This window comes from Eptesicus fuscus, chromosome 21, assembly GCF_027574615.1.
Source record: "Eptesicus fuscus isolate TK198812 chromosome 21, DD_ASM_mEF_20220401, whole genome shotgun sequence".
In the NCBI taxonomy this organism is placed as follows: domain Eukaryota; kingdom Metazoa; phylum Chordata; class Mammalia; order Chiroptera; family Vespertilionidae; genus Eptesicus; species Eptesicus fuscus.
Genome location: NC_072493.1, coordinates 49,553,693 through 49,577,766, shown reverse-complemented (window position 1 = coordinate 49,577,766; position 24,074 = coordinate 49,553,693). Strand labels below are relative to the sequence as shown.

Sequence of the window (24,074 nt, the reverse complement as noted above, 5' to 3'; positions counted from 1 at the left end):
TGGGACCCCACCATATCTCTTCACCTCTCCATTCTGAGAGAGAACTACTTTCTTCCAATCATCCCAGGGAATTAAAACAACCAAGAAAAGTAGAGGTACACAAGAAAAAACACCTTTATAAAAGATCATAAACCAGAGCAGAGGACAGCAAGTGGTTTGCAGGTTGGTGAACTGGAGCCTGAAACACTTCATCACAGAATAATGTGAGACCCACAATGTCCCTGAGAGAGGTAGCACCTCTTAGCTGAGGATGGGCGCTCTGGACGAAACCTGGGTCAGGTCAATTTCCTAGTCAGAGAGTAAGGAATGAAGATCCTGCCAAGAGCTCAAAGAATTCATAAATTTCTCAAGCAGAAGAGGTAACACAGAATTCCTTCTCCGTGAGTACACAGGGGTGGTGACTGGTGCACACTGTTCAGGTGAGCCAGGTGGTAGAGGAGGTCACTTCAGCCACAAATACTCGCAGTGACATCAATGAGGTGGAGTCCATGGAAGTTAGCATGTGCAATGCAGCTCCTTCAAGCCTCACTTGTACCTCAAACTTATGAGGAATTTCGCACAGTGTATGTTCAGATAAGAGGGGTTTACATTCAGGTAAGTGGATTTAAGTCTCCTTCAGTGTTGTCGAGTGAGAAAGATAAAACATCCCCTGCACAGTTAAGGCTTTTCTCACATGTGAACTCTCAGATGTCTAACAAGGCTACGTTTGCTGCAAAAACATTTCCCACATTTAGTACACTCATGAGGCTTTACTCCAGTGTGACTTCTGTGGTGGTCCATGAGCGAACGTCTTTCTCTAAAGGACTTTCCACAGTCACTGCACTCAAAAGACTTTTCTCCGGCATGAACTCTGTGGTGTTCAATAAGGTTAGACTTTCGTCTAAAGAACTTCCCACAATCACTACACTCATACGGCTTTTCTCCACTATGCACTCTGTGGTGTTGAATGAGGGTACACTTTCGTCCAAAGAACTTCCCACAATCACCACATTCAAAAGGTTTTACACCAGTGTGAATTCTCTTGTGTTCAGAGAGGTAACAGCTTCTCCTGAAGGACTTCCGACAATCAGCACACTCATAGGGTTTTTCTCCAGTGTGAACTCTCTTGTGGTTAAGGAGAGAATTAGTGCTCCTAAAAGATTTCCCACAATCAGTACACTCATAGGGTTTTTCTCCAGTGTGAACACGTTGGTGTTCAGTGAGGTGAGAGCTTCGCCTGAAGGACTTTCCACAATCACTACCTCATATGGCTTTTCTCCAGTGCGAACTCTGTGTTGTGAAATGAGGTTGGACCTTTGTCCAAAGGACTTGCCACAATCTGCACACTCAGTGGGCTTTTCTCCAGTGTGACTTCTTCCAGGTCGAATGAGGTTAAAGCTTCCTCTAAAAACTTTCCCACATTTGTCACACCCATATTTCACTTCTCCAGAGCAGGCACCCTGATGCTGAACAACTTTCTGGTTGTGGCTGCCAAATTTTTCACAGTTACAAGTATGATGAGGACTTTTCCGACCAAGATATTCCTGTGAAATCTCCCTGCCACTGTGTGGCTCCTCAGTGGTGAGAGGGGCCTGGTGCTGGAGAAGCTCTGAGATGGCTGGGAAGTCTCCCCCAACCTCCCTACTGGTTGAAGGCAGCCCTGATAAGGAGAAGCTGAAGTTGGTCACAAACGAGGCCCTGTCCACAGCTCCTTTCCAGGGCTTCTCTCCACTGGCTTCCCTCTGCTGATGAGAAGGGTTTGCACTGAAACAGAAGTCTCTCACACATGCGTCACTGAAGAAGGCTTTCTGCTCAAAGTCTGCTGCTCGTGACTCAGTCAGGTGCAGAATACCTTTGAACTCTGAGACACACAACTTACACAGATGAGTCCTCCGGGTTGCTGAAGCTGTCATAGAAGCCCTGACCTGTGACACTCCTTGTACAGATAAGCTCTGCTCAGGACAGACCTCCTCATCATATGTTTTATGCCCACAACCTGAAAAGAAAGAATGGAGGAGGAACTGTTTGTGGGGACAGGGGAAGTCCCATTGCTAAAGTGTTTTGCACATAATACATGGGTTCTATGCAATTTACTGAAAGTAAGAGATGTGCAAGAAAGATTAATAAGAATCTGCTGTGAAGAACTGGGCCTCTGAAGGTCACAAAACAGGGAAGACCTCACGAGAAACATGATACACACATGGCAAGGACCACGTGGAACAGAAGAAGCATCTCCAACTCAGTCTTCTGATAACAGTGCTCAGCAGGGCTGGTCTGCTGATGACAAGGGCAAGCTGTACATAAGGTTGGTTATGTCTTATTCCAAGTAAAATTCAATAAACGAGTAGCAGGTGTTCCAAGACTACTTAAGTGTGTATGTGCACCTCCTAACACATGTGCAGGTCCATGTAGGAGGATACTGCACAGGGAACAGTGCAGAGGGACAGGTGATGCAAAAAGGTGAAGGTAGCCAAACTCCAAGAAGTCACAGATGAAATGCAAGTCCGCAACGTGTCAAGTATGGGAAAGAGAAGCTAGAAATGGGGTGTGGCCAAGGCACCTGCCCCTAAACTCTGTTGGAAATTAGCTGGTTCCTGGTACCATCTGACCACCACCATTATGTCACACCTTCCCCCAGCTGTCACTCAGCATGGCCAGACCTCCTCTGAGACCATGTTGCATGTTTACTCTATGAGGAAACCAGGTTTCTCCCTGATCTACTCTACTAATGCATAAACCCTAAATATTCCAAGTATTAATTAAAGACAAAGGAGAGCAGCCAGCTCTGGCCCAGAGCAATTTGGCCCACAATAGTCCTCAGCTAAGGTAATACTACAAACAACTGAAGAAGGGTCTTACAGCAATAGCCCATGATTCATGTAGGTGAAGAACATAACCTGGCACAGGCTGTCATAAAGCACCTTTCCCTACAGGAAGGGGAAGAAGGGAATAAATGTGGATGGATATTGTCACCCTCCCAGCGAGAGGAAGAGTAGGATGGGACCCATTAAGCTGCCTGTGAGACTCCCGGTTCCCAGACACTCTCTGCCCTTTTGGAGGCAAAGGGTGTCAGGGATGTTCCTGGAGTCCACTGGTCAGGGCTCTCCACACAGCTCAGCTCTGGCAGCCACAGTGCATTTGACAAGACAGGGGCAGAAATGAGCAGAACCCGGGGTCTGGCTGTGGGAGAGAGAAAGCTGTGTTTTGAGAATAAAGGAAAAACGGACATCACCTCAGGACACTGGGACAATGTGAAGCTCTTACCCACAGATGAGACCAGTGCAAACACTTCCAGCATCACATCGCAGTACAGAAGTCTCTGAGCCTCATCAAGGAGTCCCCACTCCTCCTGGGAGAAGGCAATGGCCACGTCCTCAAAGTTCATATCCTGTGGTAATGGGCACAGTTCAGTCCATGATCGCCTTCTCTCCTAGGCTTTACTTTCATCATACTTCCCACTCTCCATGTCCATCTGCTCCGTCCACTCCCCACATCACAGAAAATAGCAGGCCTTGCATCCACAAGAGTCACTCTCTCCTCATATTCCTACTGATACTGTGTCTTCCCAGAACAATACACCAAATTCCCAGATTGATTATACCTGACCTCAGGGTCTCACATTTAGGGTCACCAACATGGGGGACAGATAAATGTTGGCCATAAAGAGAGATGTGAGCGATTTGGCACTCGTCTAGTGGGAAATATCCTTGTTGTGCAACACATTCTCCCTCCAAGACCCCAAAAAACAGGCATCACTCGTCACTCTTTCGATTCCAATCCTAGGGTGCTGAGGCCATCACTTTATGCTGCCTGCTGCACGTAAGTCTTTGCACCACACTTCTCTCACACAGCTTCATTCCCAGAGTCACAGCTTCAAACACAACACATATCCGCCATGAAGAGTAGGGATTGTTATCTAATCACCTTCTTTTCAACATTTTAACTCACCTCCTCTGTAATGTATTTCTCTCTTACCCTTCCCCCTTCCCCAAGGGAGTACAGATTTTCAAGCCCAGGGGACACTGATGTATGCTATCCCATTCCTATTGATCACTGCATCAGCCCAACAACAACAGGCAGGTGTGCACCTATATGACACCTCAACTCTGGACCTGGCATGTAGCGCCACAACACCCGTCTTTTCAGGAATTACCCTAAAATTCCCCATGTTGTATCATCCAGTTATCACCAGGAATGGACTCAATCTTCATTCCCTCTTTGTCAATATCAGAAATCTGTGGCCATGAATTCACACTCCCTCTCCAAGAGCACATCACTCCTTCTCCCACACCCTCCCTCACACCTGCACTCCCGCAGCCCCAGCTCCCATGGACATCTCCTTGGTCTCAGTCATTACTCAGCATGTGTGTTCCAGAGAATGCATGGCAAGTTCAAACAGTATCACATACTAACCTGACTCTGATTGCCCACACCCAACACAGAGCCTTCAGTTCTGCTATGAAGGCCTCCCTCACAAATTGTTTTTACCTTTAACCTCGCCTACTGAGAACCACATCAACTCAGTTACCCAGAGCCCACCTCTACTGCTGCTGCACTTGATGTCCCTTCTCCACTCACAGCCCTCAGTCCTCAGCTCCCACTGCCTATGGCCCTCTACCCCATGCCCAGTGAGTCTCCCAGATGCCCACTCAGGCCCATAAGCAAGTCAACCAAACTGGATGCAACACACCAGGCCACACAAAGGGTCACAAGAAATCCTGGTGAGTGTTTAAGAAGTAAATATGCACCAGCCACAGTCTCTCCTTTTTTTAATTACTCTTCTACCTCCAATAAAATACAATAAAATAAAAAGGTGATCTACAACTCCTCCCTGGTCCATACTCTTTACTATTTTTTTAAAAATATATTTTATTGATTTTCCACAGAGAGGAAGGGAGAGGGATAGAGAGCTAGAAACATCGATGAGAGAGAAACATCGACCAGCTGCCTCCTGCACAACCCCCACTGGGGATGTGCCCGCAACCAATGTACATGCCCTTGACCAGAATCGAACCTGGCACCCTTAAGTCCGCAGGCCGACGCTCTATCCACTGAGCCAAACCGGTTTCGGCACTCTTTACTATTTTTAAAAAATACATATTTTACTGATTTTTTTACAGAGAGGAAGGGAGAGGGAGAGAGAGTTAGAATCATCGATGAGAGAGAAACATCCATCAGCTGCCTCCTGCATACACCTCCTACTGGGAATGTGCCCGCAACCAAGGTACATGCCCTTGACCGAAATCGAACCTGGCACCCTTAAGTCCGCAGGCCGATGCTCTATCCACTGAGCCAAACCGGTCAGGGCCTGTTTACTATTTTTTTAAGTAGTCTTCATCTTGAACTACTCCTCAGAGTTCCAGATGGTCATGAATTGGTCTCTGAAATATCTCATACCCTAATAAGAAAAAATAAAAGATTTTATATTCCTGATGAACACTGATTTTCCCACTATGAATTTCTCCATGTCAGCTGATGGTGCTTTCATACCAGCAGGTACTAAATCCAAAGCTTTACATCATCTCTGATTCTTACCTCTCTCTCCAATACTCAAAATTACAAAACCCAGGTGGCCACACCTAAAACACTGATCCCTAATGCAACTGCTTCTTCCACATCCACAACCACCACTGTGCTCCCGTCACCATCACACTCACCAAGGCCATCACAGCAGCTTCCATTGTAGTCTTCCTACCCCCGTCCTCACACCCGTACTGTGCATCATGCTGCAGTCACCGGAGTCTAATGAGACCTGGGACACATCACCTGCTGTTCTGCTCCAATTACCCCAATGACCCCTCCACCAGCAGAACAGAAACCCAAGTTGTCACAAAGCTGCTCTGGACTTGACTCCTGTCCCACTTTCCAGTTCCTATTTTTAAACAATGGACACCTGCCGGGCCCTGAAGCAGCTTAGTCTTCACTTCAAGCCTTGGCACATTCTGGAACCCATGCATGGAAGGCCCTATCACCCACTGATGTGGAGCAGATGCGAGTGAAAGACCACTGGAGCCCAGACCAAATTAAAATTTAGGGAGCAGCCCTAACTGGTTTGGCTCAGTAGATAGAGCATTGGCCTGCGGAATGAAGGGTTCCAGGTTCGATTCCGGTCAAGGGCATGTACCTTGGTTTCGGGCACATCCCCAGTAGGGGGCGTGCAGGGAGGCAGCTGATCAATGTTTCTTCTCTCTCACTGATGTTTCTAAATCTCTATCCCTCTCCTTTCCTCTCTGTAAAAAATCAATAAAATATCTTTTAAAAAAATAAATAAAAATACAATAAAATTTAGGGAGCATTTATTAGCCGGCCGGCCGGGCGAGTGACTAGCCGGGTGAATGCTCTGCCATTCTCCGTGCAGGGAGACCAGAGAGCAGCAGCGACCCTTTGTGTAGGACCGCTTTTAAGCACATTAACCACATCCGGTTTTTGCAGAACAAGTAACCCAAGATAAAACAGTTTTTCCCAAGCAACGTCAGGATCATGCCAATGACGATCATGTTATTCACAGGGTCATCCTGTTCTCCAGAAAGCTGACAGTGTTCTGTGAAAGAAGGCTACGTGCTGGGAAGGGGCCATGAGTCCCAATCTCAAGGCCTGGCCTGGTGTCAGCACTGACAACTCTATCGGGGGCACAGATCACGGCCTCAGTATGCTCAAAAGTTCCCACTCTCCAACACCACAATTCCACTGGATGCCACAATCAGGTGCCATTCACGACCCTTGACCTGGGCTTAGGATTGCGGGCTTGGTGTCCCTTCAAGGACACAAGGTCCTAGGTCCCCGAGAATAATGGTTGGACGGTCCCAGGACCCCACAACCTCAGAGGCCACCATAGTGTGAGGCCCTGACATCAGCCCCACAGACCAGCCCCCTGAGCGGCTCTGCACCTGCAGGAACCTGTGGAACTGAAGGTCTGTGGAGGGCCCGGCACCCACCGCCAGGACCCAGGGCTCAGGCTGCTCAGGGCCCTGGCCCAGCCCCGGGCCGGGTGATGCCCGCATCCCTCGGGGCTCCATGTCCCTCTTTGTTCACAGCCCCCAGCCCGTCCCCTGAGGAGGAAGGGACCCTCCTCCCGGAGCCGCCGCTCCTCCTCTCTGTCGCCTTTAGACACACACAGGCCTGGCTCTCCCCCTCCCGGCTCAGCCCCCACGGCCTCCCCGGCGGCACCGCAGCCCGTCGCCCCCCCCTCCCCCTGCGCCCCCCACGGGCACTCACTGCTCTGGGCGCTGCGGCCTGGGCTGCGGGGCTGAGCGGCGCCGGCCCCGAGGCGGGAGGGCCGAGGGGGTGACGCTGAGGGAGCTCTGTCCGCGGAGAGGAGGCGGGGGGTACGGGGACCCCAGTCCCGCCGGTTGGGGGTCAGTCCGCCTCAGACAGCCCTGCCCGGCGGGACGCGGCCTCCCACGGCTCCAGCTTCGCGCGACCAACGCCCAACCGGCGCGCTGAACCCTGCTGGTTCGTTAACGGAAACCAAAACGGCCGCCAGAATACCGGAAGTCCCGCCCTAACCGGATGCACAGGAATCAAAAACGCGTTGACCTCTACGGAAGCAGGCGCATTGCCTTCTGGGTGATGTAGTTTTCCCGCGCAGTCCATCCAGGCCGTGACCTTGGTGAGTAAAGGTGTGGCGCTGCCAGTGGCGCTGGGGAAGGAGGAGCTGGGACCAGGGGCCTGGTTCCCTGGGACAGACGGACAGACCTCCCGGGGGAGGGGGGACTGGGAGAGATCCCCCAAAGCACATACACACGGGGGAGATGGGGGACATCTGTAACACCTTCTACAAGGAAAAGTACACATTACGTTCTATTTAAAAACTATAATAAAGCTCAGCTGGGCGGCTCAGTGGTTGACACCGACCTAGGACCCGGGAGACCAGGTTGCATCGCGGGTCAGGCGCGAGCACGGACCGCAGGCTCAGTGTCCAGTGGGCGGCGGACCAGGGACCCTGGCGGGAGGCCGCTGACCAGGGACCCTCTCCCGTCCCCGGTGGTTCTCTCTCCCCGCTCTTCCCTCTGAACCCAACACCATGTGTTTTATGGGGCGGAAGGTCCCCTCTTCCCTCTGAAACCAACACCATGTGTTTTATGGGGCGGAAGGTCCCCTCTTCCCTCTGATACCAACACCATGTGTTTTATGGGGCGGAAGGTCCCCTCTTCCCTCTGAAACCAACACAATGTGTTTTATGGGGCGGAAGGTCCCCTCTTCCCTCTGAACCCAACACCATGTGTTTTATGGGGCGGAAGGTCCCCTCTTCCCTCTGAAACCAACACCATGTGTTTTATGGGGCGGAAGGTCCCCTCTTCCCTCTGAAACCAACACAATGTGTTTTATGGGGCGGAAGGTCCCCTCTTCCCTCTGAACCCAACACCATGTGTTTTATGGGGCGGAAGGTCCCCTCTTCCCTCTGAAACCAACACCATGTGTTTTATGGGGCGGAAGGTCCCCTCTTCCCTCTGAAACCAACACAATGTGTTTTATGGGGCGGAAGGTCCCCTCTTCCCTCTGAAACCAACACCATGTGTTTTATGGGGCGGAAGGTCCCCCTTCTTCCCTCTGAACCCAACACAATGTGTTTTATGGGGTGGAAGGGCCAGCAGGTGCCAGGTAGCAGACCTGTCGTGGGGTCTGAGCCGGGCGCTCTCCTGGCTGCTACCAGGCGGGGTGTGGGGAGAGAGTGGGCCAAGGGAACTGAGGAAGGCAGGGACGTGGCTCCTTCCTAGGTCCCCAGGACTGAAGGGTCACGGGTTCGATTCCGGCCAAGGGCACATGCCTGGGTTTCGGGCTTGATCCCCTGTAGGGGGCATGCAGGAGGCAGCCGATCAATGATTCTCATCATTGTTGTTTCTCTATCTCCTTCTCCCTTCCTCTGTAAAATCAATAAATACATATTTTTTAAAAACTGTGATATTAAAAAAATAAAGGCAGTTTGCTTTCGAACGTTTAGTTTTGTTGGTTCTATTTACTGTCCGAGATGATTTGAAAGCACCGCTGTGATCTGGCAGCATGGAGAGGTGAACAGATCCAAACATTTTGTGCCGTGGCAGGGAGAGCATGATGGCAGAAAGTCACTGTGTCCAATATGGGCTGATTTTGCATTGCTGCCCAAGACCGCGAGAGCATGACTGTGGCTCTCAGCCTGGTGCCTGGATTATGGGTGAGGTCCAAGGGCACTCTGAAGAGGAGGCCTTTGCTGTGCTTCTGTGGACTAGATGAAGTGTGTTCCCTGTTCACAGTATGTATTACATGAGTGCCGCTTCCAGACCATGTGTGTGCACCCTTCTATGTAGAAGTAACTATGGTTGCCTTGCTGCCCGGCTCCCGAGTGTTTTGTATTCTACCACAACCCCTGACTTGGGGGGTTCACCTTATTTCTAACAGTTCCCCAACCTCTCTACTCCCTCAACCACACCCCCCAGCAATATGTTGTCCCCCAGATTCCAGGACTATCACCTCATTTCAGAAGCAGGGTTTCCTCTCCACAAGCCAAACACAGGGAGGTGGGAACACCAACCACAACGCACCCCTTTCCCCCAACGTGGAAGCAGGTGGAGACCGAGCCTCACCGTCTGGAAACGCATGTAGTGCAGAATGTTCTCACCAGTGAAAACGCACAGCTCCTTTTCCTGGAGCTGCGCTGCGACCTCCAGGACTGCAGGGGGGGTGGGGGGGGGTGCATGGAAAACCCCCAAAATTCAAAAACAGAGACTCAAACAACACCAGTGGGCCTCAGGTGTGAGTGTGGGCTGGCCACACGCAGGACTTTCCTGAGGTGAACTATTTGGGGCCCAAAGCATCAGGGGGCTTCTCCCAGACACAGTAGATTCAGTTGCAGCGGGCCAGGTGCCTGGGGACGGGGAGAGCAGGCCGGAGAGACCTCTGGATGGAGACAGCAGAGCCCTGGCCAGCTCCTCTCAGGCGGACACAGAACCCCAATCCCTCCCAGGGGCCTGCCTGGGGGTCCTCTCTGCCAGCTCCTGGCAGGACACAGCGTGGCCAGCTGCAGGGGGAACATCTCGGGCAAAGGCAGGAGAGAGTGAGGGAAGGTGGGCTGTGGAGGCAGAGCCCCACCTCAGCGAAGCAAGGCAGATGGTCCTTTTTTGTTTTTAGAGAGTGTGTGGAAGGGAGGGGGGCGACAGAGAAACACAATGGCTGGGTGTCTCCTGCACCAGCCACAATGTGCTACGGGGGATCAAACCTGCAAAACAGAACCACAAAGTCACACGGTCTTTATTCCAGGCCTGGGGCAGTAATGCGAACGAAGTCGATATCGGACAAACAGCTTTTCTGCCATTCTGCTGTCCCTTCTGAAGCACAGAGCTCGGGATCCCGACAGTATCTGGTGACTCCACATGACAGATCACACCTGTGCTTGCAAATCATCCCAGGCGGCGACTAGGACCACCAGAACTAAAGGTGCAGAAGCAAAAACGCCGTTACAAAAACATCGTAAACCAGAGCAAGCGGTTTGCAGGCTGGTGAAGTAGAACCTGAAACAATTCATCACAACTAAGTGCAAGACCCACAACATTCCTGAGAGAGGCAGCTCTTCTTAGCTGAGGATGGGGCTCTGGACGAATCCAGGTCAGGTGCATTTCCCAGTCAGAGAGAAAGGAATGAAGATCCTGCCAGGAGCTCAGAGTCTTCATAATTCACGTATGCAGAAGGTGAGAACACAGAATTCCTTTCCCTGAGCACCAGGGGTGGTGACTGATGCACACTGTTCAGGTGAGCCAGGTGGTGGGGAGGTCACTTCAGCCACAAAGACTTCGCAGTGACACCAATCAGGTAGAAGGTCTCGGCACATCGGCAAGTGCAATGCAGCTCCTTCAAGCCTCCCTTGTACCTCAAGCTTCTGAGGAATCTAGCAAGAGTGTATGTTCCTTTAAAAGGAGATTATAGCCCAGTGGGCGAGGCTCAGCCGTTGAATATTGACCCAGGAAACAAAAAGTCGCTGGCTCAATTCCAGTCAGGGCACATGCCAGGGTGCCCTGCTTGCAGGCTCGATCCCCAGTTGGTAGGTGTACAGGAGGCAGCCAATCAATGATTCTCTCTCATCATTGATGTTTCTAGTTTTCTCTCTCTCTCTCCTCTCCCTCTAAAAATCAATAAAAATATATTTAATAAATAAATAAATAAAATGGGATTATATTCAGGTAAATGGGTCAGTCTCTCCTTCAGTGTCCTTGCAGGGGGCCAGCTGCCTGGGGAATGGGGAAGATAAAACATCCCCTGCACATTTAAGGTTTTTCTCCAGAGTGAACTCTGTGGTGTCGAATGAGGGCAGAGGTTAGATGGAAAGATTTCCCACAATCCCTACATTCAAAAGGTTTTCCACTCTCTTGTGCTGAGTGAGGGTACACCTTTGCCTGAAGGACTTCCCACAATCAGTACACTCATGGCTTTTCTCCAGTGTGAACTCCCTGGTGATGTGTGAATGCCGTTAAGTGCCTGAATGACTTCCCACATTCACTACACTCAAAAGGTTTCTCACCGGTGTGAACTCTCTGGTGTTGAGTAAGTGAACTGCTATGCCCGAATGACTTCCCACAGTCAACACACTGATAAGGCTTTTCTCCAGTGTGAACTCTCTGGTGTTGAATAAGGGTAGAGCTTTGTCTAAACGACTTCCCACAATCACTGCACTCATAAGGCTTTTCTCCAGTGTGAACTCTGTGGTGTCGAATAAGGGAAAAACTTTCTCTAAAAAACTTCCCACAATCAGTACACTCGTGGAGCTTGACTCCACTGTGGACTCTCTGGTGATGTGTGAGAGTAGATAAGAACCTGAATGACTTCCCACATTCACCACACTGATAAGGTTTCTCACCGGTGTGAACTCTCTGGTGCTGAGTAAGTGAGCTGCTATGCCCGAATGACTTCCCACAGTCACTACACTCAAAAGGTTTCTCACCGGTGTGAACCGTCTTGTGTCGAATGAGGGTAGAGCTTTGTCTAAATGACTTTCCACAATCACCACATTCAAAAGGCTTTTCTCCAGTGTGAATTCTATAGTGTCGACTGAGGGTAGAGATCTGTCTAAATGACTTCCCACAATCACTACATTCGTAGGGCGTTTCTCCACTGTGAACTCTGAGGTGTCTAGTAAAGTAAGACCTTTGATTGAAGGCCTTCCCACAATCGGTACACTCAAAGGGCTTTTCTCCAGTGTGAACTCTCCTATGCCGAATGAAGTAAGAGACGCGTTTAAAAACTTTCCCACATTTGTTACACTCATAATTCCCTTCTCCAGAGCAGACACTCTGAGGAACAACTTTCTGGTTGTGGCTGGCAGCTTTTTCACATTCATCCCATTGGTGATTCCTTTTTCTATTGAGAAATTCCTCTGAAATCTCACTGCCACTGTGTGGTTCCTCAGTGGTGAGAGGGGCCTGGTGCTGGAGAAGCTCTGAGATGGCTGGGAAGTCTCCCCCAACCTCCCTACTGGTTGAAGGCAGCCCTGATAAGGAGAAGCTGAAGTTGGTCACAAACGAGGCCCTGTCCACAGCTCCTTTCCAGGGCTTCTCTCCACTGGCTTCCCTCTGTTGATGGGGAGGGTTTGCACCGAAACAGAAGTCTCTCACACATGCTTTCTGCTCAAAGTCTGCTGCCTGTGACTCAGTCAGGTGCAGAATATCTTTGAACACAGAGAAACACCTCCCACAGAGATGGGTCCTCTGGGTTGCTGGAGCTTTCTTAGAAGTCCTGACCTGTGACTCCCCTTGTACAGATAAGCTCTGCTCCGAACAGGCCTCCTCTTCATCTGTTTTATGCCCACAACCTGAAAAGAGAAATGCTGAGTAAATGAATGTTGGTTGTGGTAACATGGGGAGATCCCATTCGAAAGTGTTTTGCACATAATACATGGGTCCCGTGCAATTGTCTGAAAATAAAAGAGGTGCAGGTAGGATTAATAAGAGGCTGCTGTGAAGTTCTGGGCCACTGAAGGTCACAAAACAGGGAAGGCCTCAGCAGAAATATGGCACTCACATGGCAAGCACCTCATGGCAGAGAAACAGGATCTCCAGCTCAGTCTTCTCTGACAGCGCTCAGTAGGGCTTGTTTGCTGGTGACGGGGCAAGCTGTGCAGGAGGTTCGCCAGGCCTTATTCCAAGTAAAATTCAATAAAGGAGTAGCTGGTTTCAAGGACTGCATAGGCATGTATGTGCACCTCACAACACGTGTGCAGGTCCACGCTGAGGAATACCTCCGAGGCAGCAGTGCAGAGGAACAGGTGATGAATTTTACAAGCTGAGGAGGTCTCAGAGTACCAGCCCATGGTTCATGGCGGCAAAGACCATAGCCTGGCACAGGCCGACACAAAGAGCCTTTAGCTACAGGAAGGCGGGAGAAGTGGAAGCCCTGTATGTGGACATAGTTAGCCTCCCAGGAAGAGAAACTACAGGCTGGGACCCAGTAAGCTCACTGTGAAACTCCTGAACCCCGGACCCCTCCTGAGGCAACGGGTGTCAGGGATGTTCCTGGAGTCCTTGGCTCAGGGCTCTCCACAGAGCTCGCCCCGGCAGCCACAGCACATGTGACAGGACGGTGGGGGAATGAGCAGAGCCCATGGTCTGGCTGTGGAAGAGTGAAAGCTACATCAGAGGAATAAACAGAGGACATCACCTCAGGACACTGGGAGAATGAGACGGGCTTACCTACAGATGTCACAAGTGTAAACACTTCCAGCATCACGTCGCAGTACAGAAGTCTCTGAGCCTCACCAAGGAGCCCCCACTCCTCCTGGGAGAAGGCGATGGCCACGTCCTCAAAGTCCATATCCTGTCGCAATGGGGACAACACAGCCCATGATCAAATTCCCTCCTAAGATTCCAAGTCTGTCATACTCCCACCCTCCACACCCATCTGCCTCCTCTACTCTGCACATCAGAGAAGATAGCAGGCCTTGGTCCCATGAACGTCACTTGCTTCTCATATTTCTACTGATATTTTGTGTTCCCACAACAATAAAGGCAGCTGAGCAGAGAGAACATACCTGAGCTCTGGGCCTCACATGGAGGCCACACTACCTCTTGTCAATACAGTGGGTGTCAAGAACATAGGGTGATGCTGGCCATAAAGAGAATGTGAGTGATTTGATACTGGTCTTGTCAGGCAATGCCCTTGTAGTCCACAAGATTGTTCTCAAAGACACTAAAAACATGACATCACACTACACCCTTACAACCCCAGTCCCAAGGTGCCGAGGCCATCACTTTACACTACCTGCTGCATATACCAGGTGTACCGGTTAATAACGCGGATTTTTTTCAATAGATGGAGTTACACATATGTTGATATATATGCGATTTGATATGTATGCTATTTTGTTGTATTGACAACAAGCTTCAAAACTTCATATGTCAAATTTTCTGAAGGTGTTAACATCGAAGATATTTTTACTCTTAAAAAATGTCGAATTTCATGCCAAAAAATGAGCATTAGCGGGAAGTTTTAATGCATTATTTTGAAGAAAAATGCTGCGGAAAGTTATCATATACCTCAGGAAGCTTATGGTGAACATGCTCCATCTCAAGATACTTGTGAATGCTGTTTTAAACGCTTTAAAAATGATGATTTCGATGTGAAAGAGAAAGAACATCCAGGTCAATGGAAAAAGTGTGAAGACCAACAATGACAAGCATTACTGGATGAAGATGCGTGTCAAACTCAAAAACAACTTGCAGAAAGATCAAACGTTGCTCAGCAAACAACTTCCGATCGTTTACAAGCAATGGGGAAGATTTTAAAGGAAGGAAAACGGGTGCCACCTCTGAATGAAAGACAAATGAAAAACCTAAAAGTCATCAGTAAAATGTTGCTTCAACGGCAGAAAAGAAAATCTTTTTTGCATCGAATTGTGACTGGTGATGAAAAGTGGATTTATTTTGAGAATCCCAAATGCACATAATCATGGGTTGATCCAGGTCAACCATCAACATCGACTGCAAGGCCAAATCGCTTCGGAAAGAAGACAACGCTCTGCGTTTGGTGGGATCAGGATGGTGTGGTGTATTATGAGCTTCTAAAACCAGGTGAAACCGTTAATACTGATTGCTACCGACAACAAATAATCAATTGGAACCAAGCTTTGATCGTAAAAGGACCAGAATGGGCCAGAAGAAACAGCAAAGTAATTTTTCTTCATGATAACGCAACATCACACACTTCAAAACCAGTTAAAGGCACGTTAAAAGATCTTGCCTGGAAGTATTAACCCACCCACTGTATTCACCAGACCTTGCTCCTTCAGATGATCACTTGTTCCAATCAATGGCACACGCACTTTCTGAGCAGCACTTCAAAACGTACAAAGAAATAGAAAATTGGGTCTCTGAATGGTTTGCCTCAAAACAAGAAAAGATCTATTGAGACGGTACCCACAAAGATGGGGGAAATGTGTAGCTAGCAATGGGCATTACTTTGAATAAAGCACTTTTTAAAAATATATATTTTTATTGATTTTTCACAGAGAGGAAGGGAGAGGGAGTTAGAAACATCGATGAGAGAGAAACATCCATCAGCTGCCTCCTGCACACCTCCCTACTGGGGATGTGCTCGCAACCAAGGTACATGCCCTTGACAGGAATCAAACCCGGGACCTTTCCAAACGGCTAGGGCTGAATAAAGCACTTTTGATGTTTCTCTTGAAATTATCGTGTTTTCTTTGATTACAAAATCCACATTATTAACCGGGACACCTGGTAGTTCTTTGAACCACAGTGCTCTCACACAGCTTCATTCTCTGAGACACAACTTCAAAGGTGACGCAAATATGTCATCAGGAGGACAGGCTGTTTCCTAATCACCTTCTTTCCCAACACTAGTTCGCCACCATCATACTCTATTTCCCTCTTGCTCTTCTCTCTCACCCATGCCAGGGGAGATTTTCAAGCCCGGGTAACACTGATTTATGCTCTCTCACTCCTATGGATCAGTGGGTCAGCCCTCAACAGCAAAAGACAGGAGGGTAGATAAAAGGCAAACCTAAGGACCTGGCAGGCAGCACCACAACAGGGAATTACCCTAAAATTCCCCTTATTGTATCACCCACACACCACCAGAAATGGACTCACCCTTCATTCACTCTCCTGTCAATGTCAGGGCCCTGTGGCCTGAATTCTCACTCCCTCTCCAGGTGCACATCACTCTCTCCCACACCGCCCTCACTCCTGCCCTCCCAGCCCAGCCCCCACAGGCATCTCCTTGGCCTCTTCCTCATTACTCAGCAGGTGTGGTCAGGAGAATGCCTGCCAACTTCAAACGGGATCAAGTACTGCCAGACTCTGAGTCCACACTCACAGAGGCAGCCTGGAGTCCTGCTATGAAGGCCACTCTCCATCACTGTTTTTTTCCTTCAAACTCAATTACTGAGAAAGGCAATCAGATCTCAGATACACAGAGCGCCCTCCCCTGGTGCTGCACTTGATGTCCCCTCAGCAGTCACAGCCAACATCTCTCCACTTACCCGTCACTCAAGTCCCAGCCCCGGTGGCCCTGAGCACCAAGCCCAGTGAGTCTCTCCGATGACCACTCAAGCCTCTAGCTCACCCACAAGACTGACTGCAACCCCCAGGCCACACCCAGGGTCACAGCAAAACCCTGGTGAATGTTTAGAGAATATGTACCAGCCCTAGTCTCCTCTTGTTGGATCTACTCTTCAGCCTCCCATTCATCTCATGTCCACTCATCTTTTAAAGCCTTGACCCCTGGGAAACCATTATCCCCCCAACACTGTACACGACCACTCTGTCCCTTTGCTGTGTTGTGACACCCACCGCCAGGCCCCAGGGCTCAGGCTGCTCAGGGCCCTGGCCCAGCCCCGGGCCGGGTGATGCCCGCATCCCTCGGGGCTCCATGTCCCTCTGTGTTCACAGCCCCCAGCCCGTCCCCTGAGGAGGAAGTGACCCTCCTCCCGGAGCCGCCGCTCCTCCTCTGTCGCCTTTAGACACACACAGGCCTGGCTCTCCCCCTCCCGGCTCAGCCCCCACGGCCTCCCCGGCGGCACCGCAGCCCGTCGCCCCCCCTCCCCCTGCGTCCCCCACGGGCACTCACTGCTCTGGGCGCTGCGGCCTGGGCTGCGGGGCTGAGCGGCGCCGGCCCCGAGGCGGGAGGGCCGATGGGGTGACGCTGAGGGAGCTCTGTCCGCGGAGAGGAGGCGGGGGGTACGGGGACCCCAGTCCCGCCGGTTGGGGGTCAACCCGCCTCTGACAGCCCTGCCCGGCGGGGACGCTGCCTTCTCCTCCTCGAGACCCAAGGGCTGAAGCCCGAGTCCCAGAAGAAAAAAAAAATTAAAATGTCCGCCAGCAGGAGGACGCCGGAAGTCCCGCCCTAATGGCAAGCAGAGGCACCGTAATGCCCATTAACTTCTCTCGCTTGAGCGCAATGCTTTCTGGGTAATGTAGTTTCTTAACCGCCCAGGGCCTTGTTTGTGACCAGGGGCATCTTCTACTCATCTTGGGTTCCTTCCGCCAGTGGGGAGGTTGTGCAAGTCTCCCCAACCATCCGAGAGCTTCTCCAGCACCCGGCCCGCGTCAACTCCGTGGAGCCACACAGGGAGGGAGATGTCACAGGAAGTTCTCAGTGGTTAAGTCACCACCTTTGCGGGGAATGTGAAAAAGCTGTCCACTGCCAAAACCGGTTTGGCTCAGTGGATAGAGCATCGGCCTGTGGACTGAAAGGTCCCGGGTTCAATTCCGGTCAAGTGCATGTACCTTGGTTGTGGGCACATCCCCAGTGAAGGTGTATAGGACGCAGCTGATCAATGTTTCTAACTCTCTATCCCTCTCCCTTCCTCCCTGTAAAAAATCAATAAAATATATTTTTTTTAAAAAGAAGCTGCCAACCAAGACCAGAAAAGTTGTTCAAAGTCAGGGTGTCTGTTCTGGAGAAGTGAATTATGAGTGTATCAAATGTGGGAAAGTTTTTTTCCCTTAATATGTATATTATATGTATTACATATATTATATATATATATATATATATATATATATATATATATATATATATATATATTTAAATACACTTTTTTAAAACATATATTTTATTGATTTTTTACAGAGAGGAAGGGAGAGGAAGAGAGAGTTAGAAACATCGATCAGCAGCCTTCTGCACACCCCCCACTGGGGATGTGTCCGCAACCAAGGTACATGCCCTTGACCAGAATCAAACCTTGGACCTCTCAGTCCGCAGGCCGACGCTCTATCCACTGAGCAAAACAGTCAGGGCTATATATTTTTTTATTGATTTCAGAGAGGAAGGGAGAAACATCAATGATGAGAATCATTGATTGGTGGCCTCCTGTACGCCCCCTACTGGGGATGGAGCCTGCAACCCAGGCATGTGCCCTTGACTAAAATCAAACCTGCAACCCTTCAGTCAGAAGCAGACACTCTATCCACTGAGCCAAACATGCTAGGACGGTGGGAGTTTTTATTTTTAATATGTTTTATTGACTTTTTACAGAGAGGAAGGGAGGATAGGGTTAGAAACATTGATGAGAGAGAAACACCAATCAGCCGCCTCGTACACATCTCCCACTGGGGATGTGCCCACAACCAGGGCACATGCCCTTGACCGGAATCAAACCTGGGACCCTTCAGTCTGCAGGCCGACGCTCTATCCAGAGCCAAACAGGTCAGGGCAATGGTCTTTTTTTTTTTTTTTTATAATCCTCACATGAGGACAGTTTTCCATTGATTTTTAGACAGAGCAAAATGGTGTGGGTGGAAGGAGAGGAGAGAGGGACCGAGAAAGGAGAGAGAGAGAGAGAGAGAGAGAGAGAGAGAGAGAGAGAGAGAGAGAGAGGGAGAGAGAGAGAGAGAGAAAGAGAAAGAAAGAAAGAAAGAAAGAAAGAAAGAAAGAAAGAAAGAAAGAAAGAAAGAGAAAGGAAAGGAAAGGAAAGGAAAGGAAAGGAAAGGAAAGGAAAGGAAAGGAAAGGAAAGGAAAGGAAAGGAAGAAAAGAGAGAGAATGTGAAAGAGATACAGAATAGATAGAAAGAAAGAAAGAAAGAAAGAGAAAGAAAGAAAGAAAGAAAAGAGAGAGAGAGAATGTGAAAGATACAGAATAGATGCCTCCTGCCCATGACCCAATGGGGGCCAGGGATCGAACCTGCAACCAGGTACAAGGCCTTGACTGGGAATTTAATTTGTTGCCCTTCAGGTGTGTGGGCTCTTACCATTGAGCAACACTGGCCAGGCAAGGGTGGATTTTCACCCATCAAGGAAAAGTCAGGGCTATTTTCTCTCATGAGATTTATTATAAACGTCTACAATCTCCTTTAGTTACTAACTTCCAACCCAGCAGAGGACCATGAGGCTGAGTCGCCACCTGCTGGTCAGACAGGGAATCAGCCTCTGCAGAGAAGGCTCCCTGGGCAGGTCAATGGCTCCACCACTTTATTACCTCAGACGAGGTTGAGCCTGCCTGTGTCACAAGTAATTTCGGAGCAAGTACAGATCATGACCACGTAGGAAGTCCTGCAGCGAAGAATATCCCATTTCCCACTCACCTTGGCCCCAGAGAACAGAGCGGCCACAGCGTGGACTGGGACAAGAAAGGGCCTCAGAGCCACACCCATGGCCCAGCACCAACTCTCCCTGGGAACTGGCTGGGCTTTTTCCTGCCCAGCTGCCACCACAGCTCCCAGAGTTGACACCTTAGAGCCCTGGCCAGCAAACCGCAGCTCGCGAGCCACACGCGGCTCTTTGGCCCCTTGAGTGTGGCTCTTCCACAAAATACCACGACCTGGGCGAGTCTATTTTGAAGAAGTGGCGATAGAAGAAGTTTAAGTTTTAAAAAAAAAAGAAGTTTAAGTTTAAAAAATTTGGCTCTCAAAAGAAATTTCCATCGTTGTACTGTTGATATTTGGCTCTGTTGACTAATGAGTTTGCCGACCATGGCCTTAGAGGAATCTGGGCTCATCAACCCCCTGAATCAGAAATATCGCAGGATGAACATCCGGCTGGAAGGTGCAGAGACCACAATGCGCATGTCCAGGCCCAGAGCTTCTCCCAGCCGCTCTGGTTTTAGTCACAGGAGCACAGATATTAACAAAGATTACAAACCCGACTTCAATTAATATGTTACTGAATGCTTAGACTCAGAGTGCTGGAGAATGTTAATATGCAGACTAAACGTACAAGTACAGCCCTAGCTTTCTTTCTCTTTCTCTTTCTTGACTCAGTGGACAGAGTGTCGGCCTGTGGACTCAAGGATCCCGGGTTCGAGTATGGTCAAGGGCACATGCCCGGGTTACAGGCTCCATCCCCAGTAGGGCGCATGCAGGAGGCAGCCAATCAATGATTCTCTGTCATCACTGATGTTTCTTTCCCTTCCTCTCTGAAATCAATAAAAAATATATATATATATACATATTAAAAAATATATAAGTACATGGTACAAGTTGGTTTAAATTGTACGTAGGATAAAAATTTAGAAAACAATTTTCCTTCCAACATTTGAAATCTAGGGTTCCATATGGCAAATCAGTCACTTGCATTCCTGAAGAGGGAGTGGAAATTCAAACATGTGCCTTAGACTGCGCACTGTCCTACTGGTTACAATAATAAATTCATTCAAAAATTGGTAAAACATTCTGAGCAGACTTTTTACCAAAGGAGATAAAGACAGTGTAAATCAATGGATGAAGAAATGCTCACCATAAAAAATTCTTAGGTACATGGAAATAGAACAAAAGCAAGTTTACACTACTGGTATACTCATTTATGGGGCTAGCATTTTAAAAAGTCAACCACGCCCTAACCAGTTTGGCTCAGTGGATAGAGCGTCGGCCTGCGGACTGAAAGGTCCCAGGTTCAATTCCGGTCAAGGGCATGTACCTTGGTTTTGGGCACATCCCCAGTAGGAGGTGTGCAGGAGGCAGCTGATCGATGTTTCTAACTCTCTATCCCTCTCCCTTCCTCTCTGTAAAAAATCAATTAAATATATTTTTAAAAAATAAAAATAAAAAAGTCAACCACTGCATGTGTTTGCAGAGTTGTAGAAAACTTGGAATTTTTATATACTGTCAGTGGGTGGGAAGGCAAAATAAATGACCATTTTGGGTCACATTTCCGCATATCTTAAAATGTAACACATTCACCTACACAACATGTATCTGTATAAAGAACTGAACACAAATATTCCCAGATTTATTGATAATACCCCAAACCTGGAAATCACAGACAGATCAATAGATACAGTGGTTATCCATAGAACATACTACTACTCAGAAATAAAAAAAATTAAAAACTATTCACATAAGCATTTGTGTTGAATCTCAAAATAACTGTGTAGCATGAAGGAAACCAATATTTGTTAGAGGACACTGGCCGGTTTTGCTCAGTGGCTAGTGTTGGCCCATGGACAGAAAGGTCATGGGTTCAATTCCAGGTCACGGGCATGCACCTCAGTTGCAGATTCGATCCCCAGTCCGAGTCAAGGTACATGCAGGAGGCAACCAATCAAGGTGTTTCTCTCACATTGATGTTTCTCTCCATCTCTCACTGTCCCTCACACTATCTCTCAAAACCAATGGAGGAATATCTTCGGGTGAGGAATAAAAACAACTTGCACTTTGTTGAACGTCAGTTCTCATTTGCTGGGAGGACCAGCCTTGCCTCAGTGGCAGCCAATACTGGCAAGCAGGGGAGAATATTGCCATCGGAACCAACAGGCATGCTGACTGGTTACAACAGACACATCCTGGGACTGATTACAGGGTTACCCTTCCTCTAGCTCTGAGGTTGTGCCTGTTGAGCAACAACCTTGAGGTGAACACCCTAGCGAGGCCAGGGGAATCCAAAAGGCCATTAGATAATTTCCTCTGCCAATTACTTCAGCCACAGGAAACCGTGATGGAGGTCCTGAGAACGCCCGCACACACAGATCACAAGACCGTTGATCGTTTGTGGATAACATTCAGAAGAGGCACTTTTCTTCTTCTTCTTCTTCTATTATTTATTTATTTATTTATAATATATTTTATTGATTTTTTACAGAGAGGAAGGGAGAGAGATAGAGTTAGAAACATCGATGAGAGAGAAACATCAATCAGCTGCCTCCTGCACACCCCCCACTGGGGATGTGCCCACAACCAAGGTACATGCCCTTGACCGGAATCGAACCTGGGACCTTTCAGTCCGCAGGCCGACGCTCTATCCACTGAGCCAAACCGGTTTCGGCTTCTTCTTCTTTTAAATATATTTTTATTGATTTCAGCGAGGAAGGGAGAGGGAGAGATTGAAACATCAGTGATGAGAGAATCATTGATTGGCTGCCTCCTACATGCCTCATCACTGATGTTCCTCTCTCTCCCTCTTTGAAATCAATCCTATACAATAAAAGGGTCGCAACCCACAGGTTGAGAACCGCTAGCAGGGTCACCTAAGACCATCGGAAAACACAGATATTTACATTACAATTCATAACAGTAGCAAAATGACAGTTATGAAGTGGCAACGAAAATAATTTTATGGCTGGGGGTCACCACAGCATGAGGAATGTATTAAAGGGTCGCGGCATTAGGAAGGCTGAGAACCACTGGTCTACAGGATCATCCTTCTTTCTAGCTTTGTTTTCTTGCCTGTGGAGCAATAGCGTTGAGGTGAACATGCCAGAGGCAGGGGGAAATAAAATCTGCCAATGACTTCAGCTCTAGGAAACAGTTGCGAAGGTCCCAAGAATGTCGATACCCACAGGTTACGGAAGAACATGTGTGGATGAATGGTCAGAAGTGGCACCTTCCATCTAATTCACTGTAATGCTTTACTCAATACCCAGTGGAATCTCAGTTCTCGACTTCATTCATTCCAGAAAGCTTGTTTTTTAATGTTACTTTTATTGATTTCAGAGAGGGAGAGAGAGAAACATCAATGAGAGAGAATCATTGACCGGCTGCATCCTGCATGCCCCCTACTGGGGATCAAACCCACAACCTGGGCATGTGCTCTTGACTGGAATTGAACCTGGGACACCCTTCAGTCTACAGGCTGACGCTCTATCCACTGAGCCAAACTGGCTAGGGTCAGAAAGCTTTTTGAGAAGTGATTTGTTCTAACACAGATTCATTTTCCCATTAAAAATAATGTAAATTTAAATAATCTGTTCCAGACCCCTAAATGATTGTTTTAACCTATCTTATATTCACTACATGTCTACTGTACTATCCTATATAATAAAAGCGTAATATGCAAATCAGCCGAACAGCGGAATGACCATCCGGGACCATGCCATGACACCCACTGGCACCAGGCCAGCCCACGTGAGTGCGATGCAATTGGTTGGGGGCCCAGCTATCACCCCATGATTGCCCTGCAGAGGGAGGCCCAGGCCACTGGCCGGCAGGGCAATCAATCGGGGGGCTCTATGATCACCCCAAAGAGGGAGGCCCAGGCCACTGACAGGCAGGCTGTGGCAGGTGGGTGGGGCCTCCCTCTGCGAGGGAAGCCTGAGTCCCGGGTACCAGAGGGAAGCCGGTGCTGGCAGCCAGGGGAAGGAAGGCCTACTCCTGCATGAATTTTGTGCATCGGGCCTCTACTTTAATCTATAAACAAACACAACTTTTGTTAAATTTATCAAACGATCCCCTACTAGCCTTACACGAGTCACTTACTAGCATAGCATTCCTCCCAAGGGTGAAGCCGCTTCCTTTTTCACGTCACCGCCGCAGAAATGCAGTCACCTGCTATCTTCTTTTCATTTATCCAAACTGACAACAGCTTTTCTACCTCTCCAGCGGCCTGTGATCATTGCTTTGTGAGCACTTCCACACCCGTGGCAACATCGGCACACTTGGTGGCCTCTTTCTGTTTTAAAATTCTGCTAATCTTCCATTTCACCAGAAACAAAAGCGAAAAACAAATTAATTAAAACCCATGAAAATGTTCACAGCACAATTCCCTGCGATGTTAACAAATGACGTTTCGAGGCCAACTGATTCAGTTCTCTCCTTTGTTTGTGGCCATATCAGCATGTAAGAATTGTCAGGCCAGGCTGAAACCGGTTTGGCTCAGTGGATAGAGCGTCGGTCTGTGGACTGAAAGGTCCCAGGTTCGATTCCAGTCAAGGGCATGTACCTTGGTTGCGGGCACATCCCCGG

At 48.9% G+C, this 24,074-nt stretch overlaps 1 protein-coding gene across 1 annotated transcript; it reads right to left on the bottom strand.

Annotated features, from left to right (window-relative positions):
* Nucleotides 1–11,134: 11,134 nt before the first annotated feature.
* LOC114229833 (zinc finger protein 501-like) lies at nt 11,135–13,252 on the bottom strand. The gene is made up of 2 exons (XM_054710100.1): nt 13,150–13,252; nt 11,135–12,754 (listed from the first exon to the last, which is right to left on the bottom strand). Exons 1-2 carry the CDS (start codon nt 13,250–13,252, stop codon nt 11,370–11,372), a joined length of 1,488 nt encoding a protein of 495 aa, XP_054566075.1. The 3' UTR covers nt 11,135–11,369.
* Nucleotides 13,253–24,074: the final 10,822 nt, after the last annotated feature.

What these genes read in the sequence shown, in the direction of transcription:
- LOC114229833 (XM_054710100.1), bottom strand. Translation starts at nt 13,252, where the DNA reads ATGGGCTGGTACTCTGAGACCTCCTCAGCTTGTAAAATTCATCACCTG. An exon ending in CGTGGACCTGCACACGTGTT is followed by an intron (nt 12,755 to 13,149) that starts GTGAGGTGCACA and finishes TTCTCTTTTCAG; the next exon opens with GTTGTGGGCATAAAACAGAT.